The 19,793-nt window shown below is 35.2% G+C and overlaps 1 protein-coding gene across 1 annotated transcript; it reads right to left on the bottom strand.

Annotated features, from left to right (window-relative positions):
- Positions 1 to 14,841: 14,841 nt before the first annotated feature.
- LOC143585485 (3-ketoacyl-CoA synthase 20-like) lies at positions 14,842 to 19,053 on the bottom strand. Its single transcript, XM_077067264.1, has 4 exons — positions 18,241 to 19,053; positions 17,135 to 17,351; positions 16,251 to 16,325; positions 14,842 to 15,370 (listed from the first exon to the last, which is right to left on the bottom strand). Exons 1-4 carry the CDS (start codon positions 18,493 to 18,495, stop codon positions 14,880 to 14,882), a joined length of 1,038 nt encoding a protein of 345 aa, XP_076923379.1. The 5' UTR covers positions 18,496 to 19,053; the 3' UTR covers positions 14,842 to 14,879.
- Between the last annotated feature and the right edge of the window lie 740 nt (positions 19,054 to 19,793).

Here is a 19,793-nt window from a genome sequence, read left to right as displayed (position 1 = left end):
ATTTTTTACTTAAAATTAAACATTAATTTTAGTATATCCATATTTTGTAGGATTTTCGTATCAAATATTTGATAAGATTAATTTTAATATAATGAGATGTTATAGCCTGTTTAAGGGTTATCTGGGTTTGGTGAGACCCATACCCATAAATTCGGGTCAAATGCATGAGAAGCTTCCATTTACAAATAAAACAATCTGGTGTTTTGAGAGAATGTAAGAAGCGTTTTTAAGTAGTAGCAAACTCAAGATGTTAACTTTGTGACAACTGAAAACAAATAAGAGAACTTTTATACTGAGTTGACAATGTTCATTAACACAAAATGTCAAAATTATTAATGTTACAATAGCTTTTATATAAAATTGATGAATTGACGAATTGCCACCACTCATTATAAAATGAATACAAAACGGAGAACTAAAAATTGATTTCGATAGTATGAAAATAATAAAGGGATGTTGTAGTTGGACGTGCCATGCAAATATTTGTTTATTTTATAAGCATAATATTTTTTATTATAAAATTGTTTACTAATTATAAATAATATCTTTTTTTTTAAATTGGATATTAAATTTTAGTATATCCCTATTTTATAGGATTTTCATATCAAATAATTGGTAAGATTAATTTTTAATTTAATGAGATGTTATAACCCGTTTAAGAGTTATCTGGTTTTGGTAAGACTTATACCCATGAAGTTGGGTTAAATCAATAAGAGGCCTCCATTTAAAAATCAAGCAATCCGGTGGCTTCCATAAAAGGAGGGAGCGACCACATCGTGACACGTAAGATTTTAGGGGTTTCGTTTATATATATTACTAGATTTTATCCCCCGTATTTACGGGGGTTGCTTTACATTATTCGTTTTTAATATTTATAAATGTATATTTGGATTTTAATTTTATTTATCGTAAGAAAGTTAATAATTAATATACTTAAGGTTTGATGATAAAATGGTTTCCCAAATAAATGATACGTTATAATCCGGTTTAAAAGCTATCTGGGTTTGGTGATACCCATTACCCGTTTATTTTCTTTATTATAAAATTATTTCTTAATTATTAATAATATATTTTTTATAAATAAAATAGGATATTAATTTTTAGTATATCCCTTTTATAGGATTTTTCATATCAAATATTTTATGAGATTAATTTTTAATATAATGAGATGTTATAACCCGTTTAAGAGCTATCTGGGTTTGGTGAGACCTTTACCCATGGATTCAGGTCAAATGCGTGATAAATCTTCATTTACAAATAAAACAATATAATGGCTTGAGGGAATGGTTGTTTTACATTTTTCGTTTTTTAATATTTATTTTTTAGATTTTAATTTTCTTTATTATAAGAAAGTTAATAATATACTTAGGGTTTGATGATGAAAAAGTTTCATAAATAAAGGATATGTTATAACTCGTTTAAAAGCTATCTGGATTTGGTGACCCATGACCCGCTTATGTTTTCTACTATAAAATTGTTTATTAATTATAAATAATATCTTTTTCTTTTTAAATTGGATATTAAATTTTAGTATATCCCTATTTTATAGGATTTTCATATCAAATAATTGGTAAGATTAAATTTTAATTTAATGAGATGTTATAACCCGTTTAAGAGCTATCTGAAATTGGTAAGACCCATACCCATGAATTTGGGTTAAATCAATGAGATGCCTCTATTTAAAAATTAAGCAATGTGGTGGCTTCCATAAAAGGAGGGAGTGACCACATCGCGACACATAGGATTTTAGGGGTTTCGTTTATATGTATTATAGATTATTATAGATAGATATATCATATATGCAAGTGATGTTATATTAATATATTGTAAATTACTTATATGCATCAAAAAAAGTATTATTCATTTATTCCAAGTTTGTAGTGTTCATGGACCACAAGTCACAACCATGCCAGTGACAAGTCGCGCGCTACAAAGAAAAAGTTTTCTAATTGGCAGAGTTTGTTGTTTGAATGACTCAATTAAAGGGTTTTGCTCGTTTATTATTTGGGTTAGCAGATTCGGGTGCTGGTTTGATTTTTTTTCTTAATTAGGTTTAGTTCATGATTAGAATTTAGGTTATGCATACACTGTTAGCGTAAATCATTGTACGCTAACATGGTATCATTCCTTCTCTACAAACCCTAGCCGACCTCCCCTACCATCGGCAGGTTTCCTCATCTCTGATCCGTATCACCTTCCGCCTACAATCTATTCTCTTTTCATCTCACACTATGGACAATAAACCTTCACCACGCTCTAACTGCGACTAATATCAATAAACTTCGATCCTTATCAACGGAAATCTCTGATATCATGTTAACGTACAATGATTTTGTAATTGGTTTTCTTGCCTCCCTTCTCATTAATCTCTCCATAAATAGCAATTTATAATTCTCTATATTAAGATAGATATCAATATAATAAATATAATTACAAGGTAATATGCATGCCAACTATAAGTCTATTATACACACACGTCCAAAATTGTCCTCTACAAGTGACATCATAGACATCATGTCAATTAGACAGGAAAAAGGGTGCACATGTGATGTACCTTATAGTATAGATACCTTGCAAAAAAAAAAAGAAAAAAGAAGGAAAAAAAAAACTTCTTTTTATTTTTTTTAAAAAGAACAACTACTAATCAACCTAACTTTATTAATAAACCATAGTGGCAAGTTTCATGCATGATTCGTATTTAACATAATACTCTTTGAAGATATTAATAATATAAATTCAACAATTATGTGCAATTTCACAAAATTTGTATGCATTTTTCCGTATTTTGTTAAGTTATGAAATCCAATCGTTGCCGGTAACGATGACGGGAGTCCAAGGGTGTAACCCTTCAGTTGGGGTCCCGTTAATAGGTAAACAAGCGGGGTTAATCGACGACACTCATGGAACACAAAGTTTAGATTTATTGGTTTAGGTTGTGTGAAACTTTATACCCTTTTTAGGTTGATTGTGTAATCTTATGGAACAAGTCATTAATCATTATCCTCTATTTGAAAATGTAAATGGAGTAACAAATCAAAATCGATTCAAATAAATCTCTCGAGTTCACCTGCATATATAGGCAATCAACCATGTTGAATTTTTGTTTCGCCTAATTTATGGACTTATTCGGTCTTGTAACTATGCATAGGTGTTTATCAAATCATATTTTCCTATTTCAATCTTTTTAAATTGGTGTAGGTCACAATTTGGCATCCCCCACTGACCAGTCCCATGATCAACATGAGGGACGTAACAGTTTTGTCCTTAAATTGGATTTTAATAATCCCAACTAATTGCTATTGACCGATAATAATTCCAACAGTTAGTTGGGATTATTAAAATCTAATTTCCCTTAAAAAAATATTTTTAGACCAAAATGGGTGTATATACTCTAATTAACACCACTTTTCGCTTAACAAACTAAACTTTTTATACATGAAGTATACCAAGGAATACGATAATGAACACATATATTCACATACATATAAAGGTTTTCTTTCATGTCTTACGACTTATGAGTCCCATTACTTTTATCTTCCAAGAGTGATCTCTAGTAGTTGTCTCGTTAGTTTAACGAGTAACGACGACAACCAAAAAACTTCCACAATGATGTGAATACATAGGTGTATGATTTCCCATTTTATTAAAACTTTTCATATGTTACTAGTTGTTTGATAGCAGAAGCAGAATATTTGATGATGTTCAAATAATCTACTAAATTGTCACAAGATTAAAGACACTGTCTCAAATGGTTGTATATTTTTATAGACAAAATTCCTTCCGTTTGTTTATTAATTTAAGCCAATATAAGCTATTATAGTGTTGAAACAACGACATATATCTACTAAAACGATTGATTGAAACCACTACTTCAACTTCCATGTGCATTTCACTCACTTTTCGGATTTTAGTTAATCGATTAAGTTAAAAAATTTGTTCTTTATGCTTGTATTAAATCTCAACGTATGCCCATTGCCTTTAAAATTGATAAGATTTACACATAATGTTTCTAAATGCTTTACATTTTGTCCTTTATACCTAACCCAGTTAATATTTTTTGTTAAATATGGTAATGTGCAAGACACATGATGGTATTTTTGTAATTTTTTAAACATTTAAATATGGTCATGTGTAAATTTACAAAACTACCCTCGTGTTTAGCACATGACTAGATTTAACGGAAAAAATTAACTGCTTTAGATCCAAAAGACTAAGCGTGTAACGTTTGAAAATATTAAGTATAAATCTCATTAACTTTAAAGGTAAAAGATACACGTTAAAATTTGGTACAAAAATAAGGAACAAAATTTGTAATTTACTTGGTTAATTTTTATTGTAATTAAAACTGGGCTTGAGATTTAACTTTTGTTATCCATATTATGAGTTTGGTCCATAGACATTAAGCACATCATATGCTATGTGGACTAGAGGTGAAAAAAAAATCGAACCTGGAACTCGACTCGAAAAAAAAATTCGAAACCGGGTTTTTAATACCCGTAGGGTATGAATAGTGTATGCATTTTAGTATCAAAACCTGTATCCGGAACCGGACCCAATTTGTACCCGATAATACTCAAAAGCTGGAACCGGTTCAATACCCACAACCGGGTTTTTCCAATAGTTGAAACTGGAATTTTCAAATACCTGATCTATACTCGAAAATACCCCCAAAAAAGTAAAGCCCCTTAAAAACCCATTCAATACCCATATCCGATTTTATGTTCGACCCAAACCCAGCGCATAGGGTATGGTGTTTAGAAACAAAACCCGTATCTGAACCCGACCAAGTATGACCAATACCCGATTTCGATACCAAGTCATACCCGACTATACCAAGAACCAGCTATTAGAGAAACCCTATTTGTGCACGTCTAAATTGTGGATTGTGGTATTAACGTGGGCCGGTGTGTGCAAGAAATGTTTGGGCCAAACTGTATGGGGTAGAGTTTTTGACCCACTAGTATTTTGTCTCTTTTAAGGTTTATTAATAATCAGCCTGTTAAATATACTTATAACTTGTTGTGTACATTACATGATTACATTACAATAATAACCAAATTTTCAATGTTAATATCTTTAAGCTTTTACTTGTTTCCACGCATTCAACTTCTATCCTGGAATTACACGTTCTTTTTGACACGATCCAAAACATAACACAGATATGCGCATATATTGTAAAACACTTAAATTGTCATGTATCTTTATAAAATATATTCTGGTTATTTATGAATACCTCAAAATACAGAGGGAAAGACTTTTAAGCTTAATCGAAACCAAAACAGGCTTAAAGAGAAACTTGTTAAACAATTAAAACAAAATTTGAGCTGTAACGCCCAATTCGATCTGTCTTAGATTCTTGACTCTTGTAATCTTTATCTCAATTTTGATTTACCTTAAATTATACACCACACACATTATGATGAATGAGTTCATATAAGATTGCTTCATTATGATAATCTACATATCCTAATACATTTATGAAACAACTAAAAAATGTTTTGCAAAATCAGTTTCTCATTTAACCCAACAGAATTGAAGCAAAACACATCCTAAACTTGTTTAGTTGAGACTTGACGTCTTTCACACGTGATATCTACAATGAATCCTAAATAACACGAATTAGATCATCAATGAACTTGTTTATTATTTTATTTAATTTATTATTTTAATTTATGCTATAATGTCATGACTGTATTTAGTAAATAACTAGGTTAGAAGCCTCTACAAATTACACGAGTTAAATAAAAAAAAGTATTAAATAGTTAGTAATGAGAATTTAGAATAACCATGAAATTTCCTATGGTTTGTTATAGCTAAGAAGTGCCACCCGAATTGGTTTAATTTGATTACAGTCAAACTAAAAAAGAGAGAAAATTTTATTTATTGATTTATTTATATATAATTATTTTATTATCAGATAATTTTGGTGCCGCCAAGCCCCTCATTGGCCACCTGGCGGCAATGTTAGTCAAGGCATTTTTTTTACGTTTTACTTCTGGTACCGTAACGAAACCGATCGATCGAATATCAATTTTTTATAGTTCTGGTATCGTAATGAACGTGATGGAAGCCAACGCTTGACCAAATTCACGTAGACTCACCGCGCTTTGTTTTAGTTTTGGTACCGTGACGAATGTACCGAAACCGACCGAATGTCAATTGTATTTGTTTGTTTTAGATCCGATACAATAATGATGTGACGGAAACTGACCGAATTTGCGTAAACTCACCGCCTCAACTTCCAGGTTCGACAACGGCAACCCATTGGTCCACCTCCATTTTCATATACTTTTTGGCTTTATTTTTTGTTTTAGTTCTGGTATCATAACGCATGTAACCGAAACCAATCGAATTGGCATCAATTAACGCCTCAACGCTCTAGACCAACAGTGCTTATGTTTTATCACCGCACGGATTTTACCAACCTTGCTCCGATTTAACAATAGTTATTACCTAAATGGTAAAAATGATTTTGAGTTCACATAATTTTGACGCACACTACAACCATTTACTTATTTATTATGCATGACATAATAATCCATCGTATAATTTGTTTTTCTTTTGTCATCACTAGTGACGGATCTAAATATAAAAAGTAAGAGGGGTAAAGGGGGCTAAAAAATCCTGTTAAAAAGTGTTGGTACATGTTTGTCAGTAGTTCATAGTCTAGTATTTGTTATCGAGTCTGTAATATAGTTAATGGTTTGTTTATGGTTTGTTTTGTAAACTAGCGAAGTTATCAGCAAGTTCGCTATGGCGAACTTGCTGATCTAGCGAGGTTACTGACAACTTCGCCAGTGGCGAAGTTGTCGTGTTTAAATAGAACGTTTCAGCAGAGGACGTGAGTTAGGGTTTTGGTTTTACGTTTTGTTTCGTTTTGTTCTCTGTAACAGTGACCTACTGTCACGGGTTTGGTTATTCAATATAACGTGTTTACCTTATAGCTCGTGTTCATTGTTCGCGTATTCAATCTATACAATATCTACGCTCGTATCTATATACGCAGGGATTCCGCACCTGCGTTGTTAGAGATTTCCCGTATACGATCCACGTCCAGGAACCTACAATTGGTATCAGAGCCATCGGCTCGATTGTGAGGTTCGGGATTTCACGCGGGTGTAGATTTCGTTTAATTTCGGGTGTTACCGGGACGAGTTTTTGGTGTGTTTAATCATTCAAGCTACCTACCAGTGTGTTTAAGCCTTTAAACCTTCAAAATTCTCGTTAAAATCCGAGTTTCAGATCTGAACTGTTCTTCGTGTTCATCGGGCGAAGTTACCGTTCATCGGGCGAAGTTGCTGAATTCAGGCGAAGTTGCCGTCACTGGAGATTAGGGTTTCGGCGAAGATATAAGGATTAGCGAAGTTAACCACAACTTCGCTTACCTCATAAGTTCGCCACAGCGAAGTTATCCGTAACTTCGCTTACCACCCAACTTCGCTTACCACCCAACTTCGCTTACATCCTAAGTTCGCCCATTTTAAGCGAAGTTATTTTTAACTTCGCCAAGCCAAGCGAATTTAAGATCCAGCGAAGTTCTTGTTCAGCGAAGTTAACTTCCAGCGAAGTTATTCTTAACTTCGCCATCTGAGCTGTTTTAATATTTTTTTTTGTGTTTTTCAGGTTTTTCAGGTTTTCGCAAGGATGTCCGCGATTAACATCTCAGATTTAGTCAAGATGGAGGTAGAGGCGGGGTCAGCCACTAAGGCCCCGAGGTTGATGAAGGGAACGGACTTCGTGGCATGGAAGGACAGGTTCATCCAGTATATCAAATATCAGGACGCCAAGATGTGGGTGTGCATGCAGGATGGATATGTACCTCCAACCATGCAATACGAAGGACGTGATGTGGTGAAGAAGTACAGTAAGATGGATGACGAGGAGAAGAAAATGTATGAGGCTGAGAGTAAGGCCCATGCTGCTATTACTATGGCACTACCTCAAGAAGTTCTTCATACATTCCGAAAGTACACTTCTGCAAGAGAGCTCTGGGATGCTCTGGAAAACAGATTCGAGGGGAACGTGGGTATACGTGCCTCAAAAATTAAACTTTTAAAAACCCAATTCTCCGTCTTCAAATATTTGAAGAATGAATCCTTAGATGATATTATCACCCGATACTATCACTTAATGACAGAGCTTAGCAACTATTCAATTGCCTATCGAGAGGAGGAGATCGTTGAAAAGCTTCTAGATGCTCTCCCACCGAAGTGGGAAATGTATACCGTGTTAATGAGGGAAGACAAAGACTTTCCTAACTGTGACTTAGAAACTGCAGTGAACAAGCTCAGAACGTATGAGCTAAATATGGTTCGAAAGGAGACACCCACAGACCAGATACAAGACCCTGGTATGTATGGTGCTAAAGTTAACTCAGGCTCAAGTTCAAGGCCTGAATCTGCTGCATTTTATTCGAAGGGGGAGTCAGGTTCTGACTCTGCACATGAAGGAAATGTTTCTGTGAACTCAAATGGGGACGTATGTTTTGTTGCTGGAGGATCTAGTGCTTCAAAGCCTCAATCCTCTACAAGTGGTTATTCAGCTGGTCCCACAAGCAATAATTACACCAAGATGCCTATGAGTGTAAAATCTGCTGAAGAGCAGTTTGCAGTCTACGCTTCATTTATTGCTTCATACGAGAATTATATCCAGGGGAAGATTGTGGACCCTGCCGTTCTTGATGAGGATTATGACCAGATTGATGCTGACGATTTGGAAGAAATGGATTTGCAATGGCAAATGGCAATGATCGTGAGACGGGTAAAACGTTTTATGAACAAAACAGGAAGAAAGTTTGTTGGTGGTAGGCCTGGATTTGACAAATCAAAAGTAAGGTGCTACAATTGTCAACAGTTCGGGCACTTTGCTAGGGAATGTAGGAATGAGAGAGTTGAACGGGGACAAGTTAGGCCTAACCAACACTCTGGAATTAACCGCGAGATCAATGCCATGTTAACTAGAGAGGCAGGAGAATACAACTGGAACCAACACTCAAGTGGTTTGGGTGAACAAGCACACATGGCTGAGACTGAAGCTGTAGAAGTTGAGAAGGTTGATGGAGAGAAGAAAGCAAATGAAGAAGAAACTGCTTTCATGGCGAACGATCAGGATGGTAGATCCAAGGTATGTCCCAAAATTATTTGTGCTAATTGTGAAAATTTGACTGAGCAACTAACCAATATAACTGATCAGTATGTCAAATTAGATGCTGAGTTTAAAACTGTTAAAGAAGATCACCATTTCATTAAAGCAAGAGAAAACAGTTATAAAGTTAAGATAAAGGCTTGTGAAAAAGACATTAAAAGTCTTAAAACTAAACTTGCTGAGAAAATAGAAATTATTGATCTTAGTTATGAGGTTTTGGAAGAAAAGACAAAATTGATTGCTGATAGAGATAAACAGATTGCTGACCACCAGGTAAAGGTGGTGGAACTGAACCGCAAACTTGAGCAGTTCAGAAACTCCTCGGCTATCCTTGATCACCTTGTGAGTGATCCAAGTACCTCTGCAAAGAGGGCAGGAATCGGATACCACGAGGTTCCACCACCCTTTAACCATAATTACACTTATAATCCAAGTGTTCAGAAATCTGTTGATTTTGAGATTGCTCAGTCAACCCCAATTAGAATTACTAGTGTCAAACCAAGTGTTAGCTGTGGCGAAACAAGTTCGCCTGTTTCTAGTGTGAATGTTTCTGTATCAAGTCCAGTCTCATCAGATTCGGATATGTTGTCCGAATCTGGTCAGACAAAAGAAAAGGTAGAATTACCCACCAGTGGAGATAATGATAAAGTTTCTAAAAAGAGTTCTCCACTCAATCCGTACGTCCCACCTTATGTGAGACGAACGGCTGGTAATACTACCTCTACATCCAAACCAACATTTGACAAGAAAATGGAGAGTAGATGTTGCTTTAGATGTAACAGGTTAGGACATCTTGTTGCAGATTGTCCTTTGAAACCGAGATTTAGAGATGTGAAGCCAAATAAAAATGAGAATAAGCGTCATTTTATTCCAGCTAAAAATGAAAACTTTAAAAATTGCCAAAATGTAACGAATTCAAGTTTTCATAAAAACCAACCTCATTTTTACAACCAAACCACAAGAAATAACACTTTCTATTCTCAAAGGTTTGGAAGGCATTACACTCAATCTGCAGGGAGATTCCCTAACAGGACGTACAGAAATTATCCTGACGCTAACTTGAGAAAGCCAGGGTACGGGATGTATCGATCCAAGACCAACTGGTCTTGGGTCCCAAGATTCTAACTCATTGTTTTTTTGTGCAGGAACAGTTGAACAGGGCTTCCAATAATCTTTGGGTTGTGGATAGCGGCTGTTCCCGGCACGTGACTGGTAACAAAAATTTGTTACAAGATTTAAAACCTGTTCAAGGAGCGAGAGTCAGTTTTGCCGGTGAGAGTGGAGGCAAAATATCAGGAAAGGATACGGTAACTAACGGGAAGATGACGTTAGAAAATGTGAACTTTATTGAGCTAAACGGGATGATCAATCCCGAGTAACCATGTTTTTCTTCTGAGTAAAAAAAAAAAAAAAAAAAAAAAAAAAAAAAAAAAAAAAAAAAAAATCGTCACTAATCGCTTAAAATTATGTCGGTTATCTCAGTTGGAAGGACATGTCTTAGGATATGTTTTGGTCCTCACTTTCTACTTGTAGATTTTGAGGATAGCCATTAACCTGATGACTGAAAGTGACCGGGGCGATTTATGATGTGTTTTCTTTCTATCGCTGAAAATTAGTCGTTCATACTTAGTTAGAAGGACACATACTTGTATGTGGTCGGTCCAGTTGATCCATTGGATCTTCAGGATTGCCGTTTACCTGAAAAACTTTGACGTGATCGGGGCGAATTGAAGTCAAAATTTTTTTGGGAAATGAAATTACTTTTCAAGTCTATTACTTCGTTTTGAAGTAAATGTGCTATGTTTAACAGAAAATTGATCCAACCTTGGAAAATGATATATATACTGATTGTGTGTGCTTAACTAGTGAAGTTATTAGGCTTAAAAGGCTTTAGAACAGTCATTGTATGTCATGGTAATTTTAATGGTGCGTAAAAGTGTATGTGATACTAACTTAAATTTACTCGAATTTATGTGGAAACTCCTTAAGAGTTTTGTATGTCTTCATACATATCTTTTCGAAGGATAGGCAGAAAAGCGACTACCCAGTCATACACGAGCCCGTGAGTGTTCTGATTCCCGTGAAGAAAGCATTTCAAGACACTGCAGTGATCCAGATTCGGGACTTGCAGTGGTTTCATACTCCGAAGTCGATAAAAATGTTTATAAAAAAAAAAAAAAAAAAAAAAAAAAAAAAAAAAAAAAAAAAAATACGTGTATATTTTTAAGTACTTTCGAGACATAGTAACAATCAAGACTTCTCAAGTCTGGAGTTAGAAGAAAACGGGAAGCAGACATCGTGTATCTACAAGATAATCAGACACTATGGATCGAAGTCAATTCGGGGTGACTTGGGTATAGCCAAATACGCTTTGAGAATAGATAGAAGACATCATTATCTCTGAGATGTTGCCATCTTAAATTTTTGAGCTTAACTGAACCTTAATCCGTATCACAGAAACGATGAAAACCATTTAAGTTATTTACATGCTTACAACCTGTCTCTTTATGTCATAATACAGCTAAACACGGATCCAAGTGACAGTCACATAATTAGTATGATTCCTGTTAGGATCTTTTCTAAAAACGTAGTGGTCCCTGACTAGACTGAAATTTGATCCCTTATACTTTAAATGTTTTAAGTTTTTGTACTTAGATAGTTTTATGTTTTTCTAAACTGGTTACTTGGACTTGATCGTTTCATTTAAATTCTTAAAGGGAAGTTTTATAACTTAATTGAAAAATATTCAAGCCTAGTGGAAGCAATTCAACTACATGCAACCCTCCTGGTTGAGCATGGGAAAGTTATAGATGTCTTGAAGGAGTTCTTGGCGTCTCAGGGGGAGATAAGCTATAGAGGCGATGAACTGAGGACTAAAAGACGACAAGATCATGACGATGATCCCAATGCACCTTCGGGTGCAGGTGGTGAGCTGCCAAGAACCTCTCAGGATCTTGGGGCTTCCACAGCTGAGGGGGAGTCAACTGATGCAGCGGGTGATGATGTTGTGGATGTTGATGACGATGCTGATGTTGAAGACGTCATCGATGCTTTGAAGGAGTTAGATGAGGAGGAGGTTGATGACTTTGTGAATGATGATGACGATGATGTGTTGCCCGTGGAGGAAATTGAAAGGATTGGAGAAAATATTGATGTGGTGAATGTGTTGGAAGAAGGAGAGATCGTGGATGACGCAGTGGAACATGAGATTCCAGCTGTTGAAAGAGCAGATTTGGGAGATGAGAATGTGGTAGATGATACGGTATGGGAGGAGCAACCAAATTGGAAAGAAGGGTGTGCTCAATGGTTTGTTAAAACTAAGAAGCTTGCAGTGCCAACAATGTTTAGAAAGACGTATAATATAAAGGGCTATGCAGAGTCGAAGAAAGGTATTATATGCTGGTTGTACGACAAAGAGTTGAAATTATTTGTGATCAAAAGGTACGACGGCATTCAATACTTTAAAAGATTATTGAGATCTCTAAACTCCCTACCGGAATGCGAGGTGAAAGAGTTAGCAAGACTGGGGCTAATTAACAGAAGTAACGATAATATGGCGAGAATTATTGAAAAGATCGTCTGGAAAGAAGCCATCAAAGACAAAAAGTTTGAACTGCTAAAGCCTCAGAAAGGAAGATTGATAGAAGATAAAGATAGGGGAATGAGGGCTGACGGAAAACCATGGATGGTTATGAAGTATAAACCAGTCCGACATCTGAAGGAAGTACCAATGAGAGTCATGCCCAAGAATGTCCTAACAGATCTGAAATGGTGGTATGTGGATTGCGAGACAGCTGAGGCGGTTATGGAAGATGAGGACGAACAAGAAGTTCTTCGGGTTTATGACCCGATGCATCTTGTTAATCTATCGAAGGCTGATCTGGAAGTGCTGAACAACAAGAAGATCTTCTACATTCCTGCTTGGAAGGATCAAGCGAGGAAATATCAAGGAGTTGTGTCGGTTTGTGTGAGAGAAGGGGCGCACGCGTGAAAGTGCAAGATTACAAGACTCAGAGATCAAGATATGAAGCTACTGCCAAGGGGGAGTCTGTTGGTACATGTTTGTCAGTAGTTCATAGTCTAGTATTTGTTATCGAGTCTGTAATATAGTTAATGGTTTGTTTATGGTTTGTTTTGTAAACTAGCGAAGTTATCAGCAAGTTCGCTATGGCGAACTTGCTGATCTAGCGAGGTTACTGACAACTTCGCCAGTGGCGAAGTTGTCGTGTTTAAATAGAACGTTTCAGCAGAGGACGTGAGTTAGGGTTTTGGTTTTACGTTTTGTTTCGTTTTGTTCTCTGTAACAGTGACCTACTGTCACGGGTTTGGTTATTCAATATAACGTGTTTACCTTATAGCTCGTGTTCATTGTTCGCGTATTCAATCTATACAATATCTACGCTCGTATCTATATACGCAGGGATTCCGCACCTGCGTTGTTAGAGATTTCCCGTATACGATCCACGTCCAGGAACCTACAAAAAGGTAGCCGATACACAAAATAAATAAGAACAAAAATTTACACAAAATGTTTTTGTAAGAATGTTGAGAGGTGTTGTGGTTAGCTATCCTCAACCTACAACCTATGTTATATCCACATCTCGTCATGAGAACGTAAAAAAAAAAATAAAAAAGAAAAAGAAATATAGAATTCGTATAATACTTCAATTATTGAACCATACAACAACAAATACCCTCCCAACCAAACCCTATTTATTGCGTTCCAAGTATCTCTTTCGGGTCAATTATGTCAACGTTATGTTAATGAGAGAAAATTAACTATTTTTGCATACTTTATGTGAATACTTTAAAATCAATTTCAATGAAATGACATATCCTTCCCAAACTTATATAAATTATAATCCATAAATAATACGTATTTTGATATATGTTTAAATAAACATATGTTTCTCTTAGGTGTCAATGTGTCATTTCTTTGTTCAACTACCATCTCTTTACTTCTCTGAATTCATTTAATCCCTTATCAGATACTACTCCCAAAATTAATAGTTTTAAATTCATTCTACCAGTCATTCAACTATATACTCATGTATTAAATAATTTATTATACAAGAATTGTGTTATACAAGTTATAAACTATTAATCTCATAGTCATGAAATTTTATTAACAAACTTGTAGCTTTTGAACACGTTATATAATTTTTTATACCCATGTATTAAACCCAGCTAGGATTTAGGACTTGTGCTTCGCGACGGGACAAACTGAACAAAATACATACGTTAAAACGTTAAACCACAAACACGCTGTGAGTCGATGCGAAATCAGCCCGCATCAAGTTGCGACATCGAAAGTAAACCAAATAAATAAACCTGTCAATGACAAAATAGTTTGTTAAATATTATAATTAATTGAAAAACAAAAGTAAAATAAAGGAATAAAAACCATTTAATTATATACTGATCTATATTGTTTTTAAATGTTAAAACATATATAAATTACAAATAATAAAGTAAAACTTAAGCAATTAAAAATTAAAACATAATAGTTAAAACTAAATAATAAAAAAAAAACCTTAAATGAATAATAAATTAAATAGTAAATATATGAAAAATAAGAAATCTCCTTTTAATATATATAATAATTCATCATAACAACACAATCAAAAAGCAATTTGGCCTTTTGACTTCATACAATAACATACCAATTAACAATACAATTAATATAATATAATATGCAACTTTTTACACATAAAATCAACAAAAATTGAATCTTTTCAAGAACCGATCTTCTCAATCTTAGGAACATGAACAGGAAAATCATTAATCTCATCACTCCAAGGATTCTTCTCCTTAGACGGATCAATCGTCCTCAACGCCTTCCAAACCGCACTGTTACACTTAAACCCGGACCCAAAAGCGATCTGCCAAGCCCGATCACCCTTTCGGATCCTCCCCTTCGCCTCAGTATATGCTAACTCGTACCACAACGAACTACTCGAAGTGTTCCCAAATCTATAGAGAGTCATTCTTGAAGGCTCCATATGCCACTCGGATAAGTCAAGACTTTTTTCCAACTCATCAAGAACCGCTCTCCCGCCTGCATGAATACAAAAATGCTCGAATGCGAGTTTGAAATCCGGAATGTAGGGTTTGATCTTCATTTGAAACACTTTTCTTCCAACTAATGTCATGAAAAATAAGAGTTGTTCCGACATAGGAAGTACTAATGGTCCAAGTGTTGTGATGTTTGTTTTCAATGCTTCGCCTATACATTGTACATTAGACCGTTAGTTACAATAGTGATAGTATAGAAACTATACATTGTTGGAAATCAGGCCCTGATAATCATTAATCAAACACGAGAACACATAATATAAACAAGTCGTTCGACTCTCTTTTCTTTATTATTATAAAATTGAAAACTTGGCCCACACACAAATTATTAACCCTACCAATCTATTTATACTAAACTTAAAAACCTAAACCAAATAGGACGCGACACTTTTAAACATATCCTAATAAACTAAACATAATAACTTTAATCTTTATTATTATAAAATTGAAAACTTGACCCACACACAAATTATTAACCCTACCAATCTATTTATACTAAACTTAAAAACCTAAACCAAATAGGGTGCGACACTTTTAAACATATCCTAATAAACTTGAAAAACATAATAACTTTAAACAAATAGATAAAGTAAATACCCAACTCAGATATTTAAAACTTTCAAGATTAACCCTTCTAATGAATAAAGTAAACTCAACGTTCTATATATGTAACACCTATGATGTAACCCAAGGTAGCTCGTGGGACAGCAAAAACAAGTTAGGGCTTTAGGTACACACTTAATTAAGGCATCCAAGTCCATAAAAGCATTATATATATAGATATATTATAATGAATAAAATAAACTTAAAGTAATGTATTAGTATGGTGGTAGGCTTGTATGGTACTAAAGTATAGGTTGTGAGTTCAAAACTTGTAATAAACAATTTTTTTTCCTAACAATTGTCATGAAAATGCCACAAAATCTTGTTTTGATTTCAACCCCACGTTCGTTGAGTCGGCCTTGATGTAACCATAATCTACAACACAATCTAATACAAACATTAATATTTAATTTACAAGGTTTAATTACCTGCAACAGCCATGAGGTCTTTTGAAAGTGCTACACCTATTTTCTTGTTTTCATCTTCTTGTTGGAACACACAGCCAGTGGCGGATCCAAGAATTTTTTTCGGGTGGTGCACTACTTTAGATGTTTCAATTTCATAAAGTCGGGTAAAAAATTTCCGGGTCGGTTTGAGGTTCGGGTCGGTTCGATGGTTCGGGAAAAAGTTCATTACATAACAAAAATACGATAAAATAATAAAAGAAACTAACAAAAACTAACAAACTAACAAATTAAAACCAACAATCTAACAAACTAAAACTAAATTTAGCAAATAACTTAACAATTAAGTAGTTAACACTTAACAATTAAGAACAGTTAACATTTAACAATGAATCATGAATGTAAACTTACCTTCAAAGTGGGAGGATAAGAGGATTCGAGTAAGAGTAGGCAATGGCAGGAGGACGGGGACGGCTGAGTGGCAGACAGAGACGAGGTTGACGGTGTTCCGCGATGGTCGGAGTGACGGGGACGAGTGGCTGACCTGACGGAGTGAGGCTGCCGGCGGTCAGGAGTTGAAGAGGTTCAGGGACTGGGGCGGACTGTGGAGGCTGGAGAGGGGCTCTAATCGTGGGATGGTTATGTTTGAAACCCTAACTAATGTTTGGGTAAGTTATTAAAAAAAAAAAAAAAAGTTTCAAAACCGGAATCGAACCTGCGACCTCTGGGTTACAAAACCAACATGTTACCATCTAGACAAGCACTTCAAATGTTTATAGAGTGATTCCTTTCTAATTTATAAGGTGGTTCCTTTATTATGTTCTATATATAACTACACTATTATTTCAAAACTCGGGTGGTTCCGAGGAACCACCCGTTAACACCGTAGATCCGCCCCTGCACACAGCTGTAACACCGGTCGTCCGCGCCTTTGTGTGTGCGGACAGTGTGGATGAGTTGGTACTTTGATCGACGGCGGTCTGAGGACCGGTTTGAGAGAAGAACGGCAGCTCCTCCCATTCGAAATAAACAGTTGGACATTAGCATTGATCGGTTGTTGCCATGGTACCAGTTTAGGGTTATGTTTTCTGTGCTTACTACTAGTGCGTACGAATTAGGGTTCACCTGTTTTCAACAAAATAAACAAATAATGTCATTTCATTTGTAACATTAATTATTTTATCAACCAACATTTTTATTTTGTTTCAAGTAATCAAACAAATGGTTTCCTACAAAGATTTTCGGATTTGTTTTTGTTTAAAAGGTGTAAAAGAGATGAGATGAGCCGAGTCAAGCTTGAACTCGACTAGGTAGGCCTGAGTTTGACTTGTTTAACTTATAACAAAAAAATTATTTCATTTGTAAAAATATTAAAAAATTCCATGTTACCCACAAATATTATCCGTTTAGCTACAAACATTTTAAGGATTTGCTTTTGTTATTTTTACTGAAATAGAGCCTAGCTGAACTCAAGCTTTAACTGTACTAGGCTCGCGCTTGGTCTATTAACTTATACAAGTTTGAGCTTAAGCATGCTTGAGTTTGGCTTGAATAACTTTTAAGAGCTCAATTTTGGCTTGTTTAACTTATTATAAGAGCTTGAATTTGGGTCGTTTAACACTTAAAAGTGTGAATTTGGCTTGTTCAAAATTATATTTGTAAACCTTGAGATTTGAAGTGAGCTCATTAGAAATTTTTTTAAACTCAAACCCATATGTTAATAATTAATTTTATACATTAATTACTTAATTTGTAATTCCAATATAATTTTAATATATAAGATAGTATATATATATATATATATATATATATTAATATTTGTTATTTTTATAATAAATTCTATATATAATTTTGATTGTTATAGATGAAAATAAATATTAATAATATTAAAAATCAATATGAATAAAAAGGCTCCCGCTCGAGCTTAGCCTCCTTTATTAAACAAGTTTACCTAAAGACCCGAGTTTTGCCAACAAAAATAGGGTTACTCCGGATTAAGAAACAAGAAACTAACCTGTAGAAGTTGCTTTGCAAGATCAATGGAGATCAAGCCAGCACTACACCCCATTCCACCAAGATTATAACTCATAACATTCCCTCTAAGCTTATAATGATTCACAATCATCGAACTCAAAGACGGTGTAGGACAAAACAAGCTACAATTCACAACCAATATCCCAATATCCTTCGCCTTCACCCCGGTTTTCGACAACAAGTCATCAATCGCCCCGAACATCACCATCTCCGCCTCTTTCCTCGCTTCCGCCATGCACGGGTTTGGAGGATCTCTCAACACCGCATCAGGGAATTAAGTCTTTTGCCCCAAACCCGACCGTTCAAGAATTTTCTTCTGAAAGGCTAAATTTTCTTCAGTGAACATCCCGGTTTTTTCCGAGTGGTTTACGAATATCTCCCGAGTCACCATTCGGGCGGGGTCGGGTTTGTAAGCCGAGAAATCGACTAGGTAAATTTTTCTTGGTCTGCTCAGGAAGTAGATTGTGGCTAGAAACACTATTAATATTGAGCATGTGATTATTGTGACTAAATTGAACCTTAGTTGGTCCCATACGTTAATGAAGTCGGGTGGTGTCGTGAGTGTCGATAAATGGACCGCGATAACAGCTAGGAGAGGGGTTAGTAAGAGGTATAAACCGTGTGAGATTAAGTAATGGTAGCCTAATTTGACATATTTTAGTTTTATGGAAAGGAGGAAGTTGGGGAGGGTTGCGGTGGTGGTGGCGGGCGGGTTCGCCACGGGTTGTTCTTGTGAATTTGACATGGAAAACTATAGAATTGAATTGTGTAAGTGTTTGATGAATTTGAAGAAGATATGTGATTTGTAAGAAGGGGGGAAATGAGAATTTAAAGGGGAAGAAGGGGGGTTGGCAACTAACCCAACGAACTTTTAAATGCATTAATATGGGTAAGGCAAATTATTATACTACTAGCTCTTTTTATTTTTATTCTTTTTTCCATTTGAATGACGAAAACTGGCGACGACTTTGGAAAACACTTAATGGTACTGATGACCTAATCCAGCCAGTGGTGGTTTATCTAGGCTTAAACATATGTTTATGGCATATGAGTGAGATTATTTTGAACCTGAGATGTAAGACAAAAGAAACATTTAAAAGAAACATTTAGAATAACCTAAAGTAAAACACATGAACACAACATCAAGTAGGGGTAGTTACACAACTAGCTATGTAGTTTTTTTATGTGGCTTGCATGGTTAAAATTTAAATTTAGTTTAGTTTATATATACTAGGATGGAAATCATGGAATGGGTTGGGGAAGGCTGAGGTGGAGATAATGTAACCTGGGATGAGGGGATGGAAAGGAAGCTCGGCTTGGACTGATCATTTCAAATTGACGTAGCAAAGAAATGTGCAAGGAGCGAGACGAAACAGAAGAGCGGGGTCACCATATTAATGCTACAATCGGATATGAACTATGATGTGTGCTCGTTACAAACTTGTCTTGTTGGCATCACTGCTAGTACTAATTTTGTGAATATTGAATGTCACGGTAGTTAAATAATAGTATGTTTACATTTTGACTTTTCGA

This window comes from Bidens hawaiensis, unplaced genomic scaffold, assembly GCF_021521415.1.
Source record: "Bidens hawaiensis isolate Kalapana, Puna unplaced genomic scaffold, B.hawaiensis_p1.1 tig00033865_1, whole genome shotgun sequence".
In the NCBI taxonomy this organism is placed as follows: Eukaryota; Viridiplantae; Streptophyta; class Magnoliopsida; order Asterales; family Asteraceae; genus Bidens; species Bidens hawaiensis.
The sequence above is the reverse complement of the archived record's forward strand: the minus strand, read 5'-3'. Positions and strand labels throughout refer to the sequence as shown.

What these genes read in the sequence shown, in the direction of transcription:
- LOC143585485 (XM_077067264.1), bottom strand. Translation starts at nt 18,495, where the DNA reads ATGGCGGAAGCGAGGAAAGAGGCGGAGATGGTGATGTTCGGGGCGATT. An exon ending in TTGCAAAGCAACTTCTACAG is followed by an intron (nt 17,352 to 18,240) that starts GTTAGTTTCTTG and finishes TGTTGAAAACAG; the next exon opens with GTGAACCCTAATTCGTACGC. An exon ending in CGCGGACGACCGGTGTTACA is followed by an intron (nt 16,326 to 17,134) that starts GCTGTGTGCAGG and finishes GATCCGCCACTG; the next exon opens with GCTGTGTGTTCCAACAAGAA.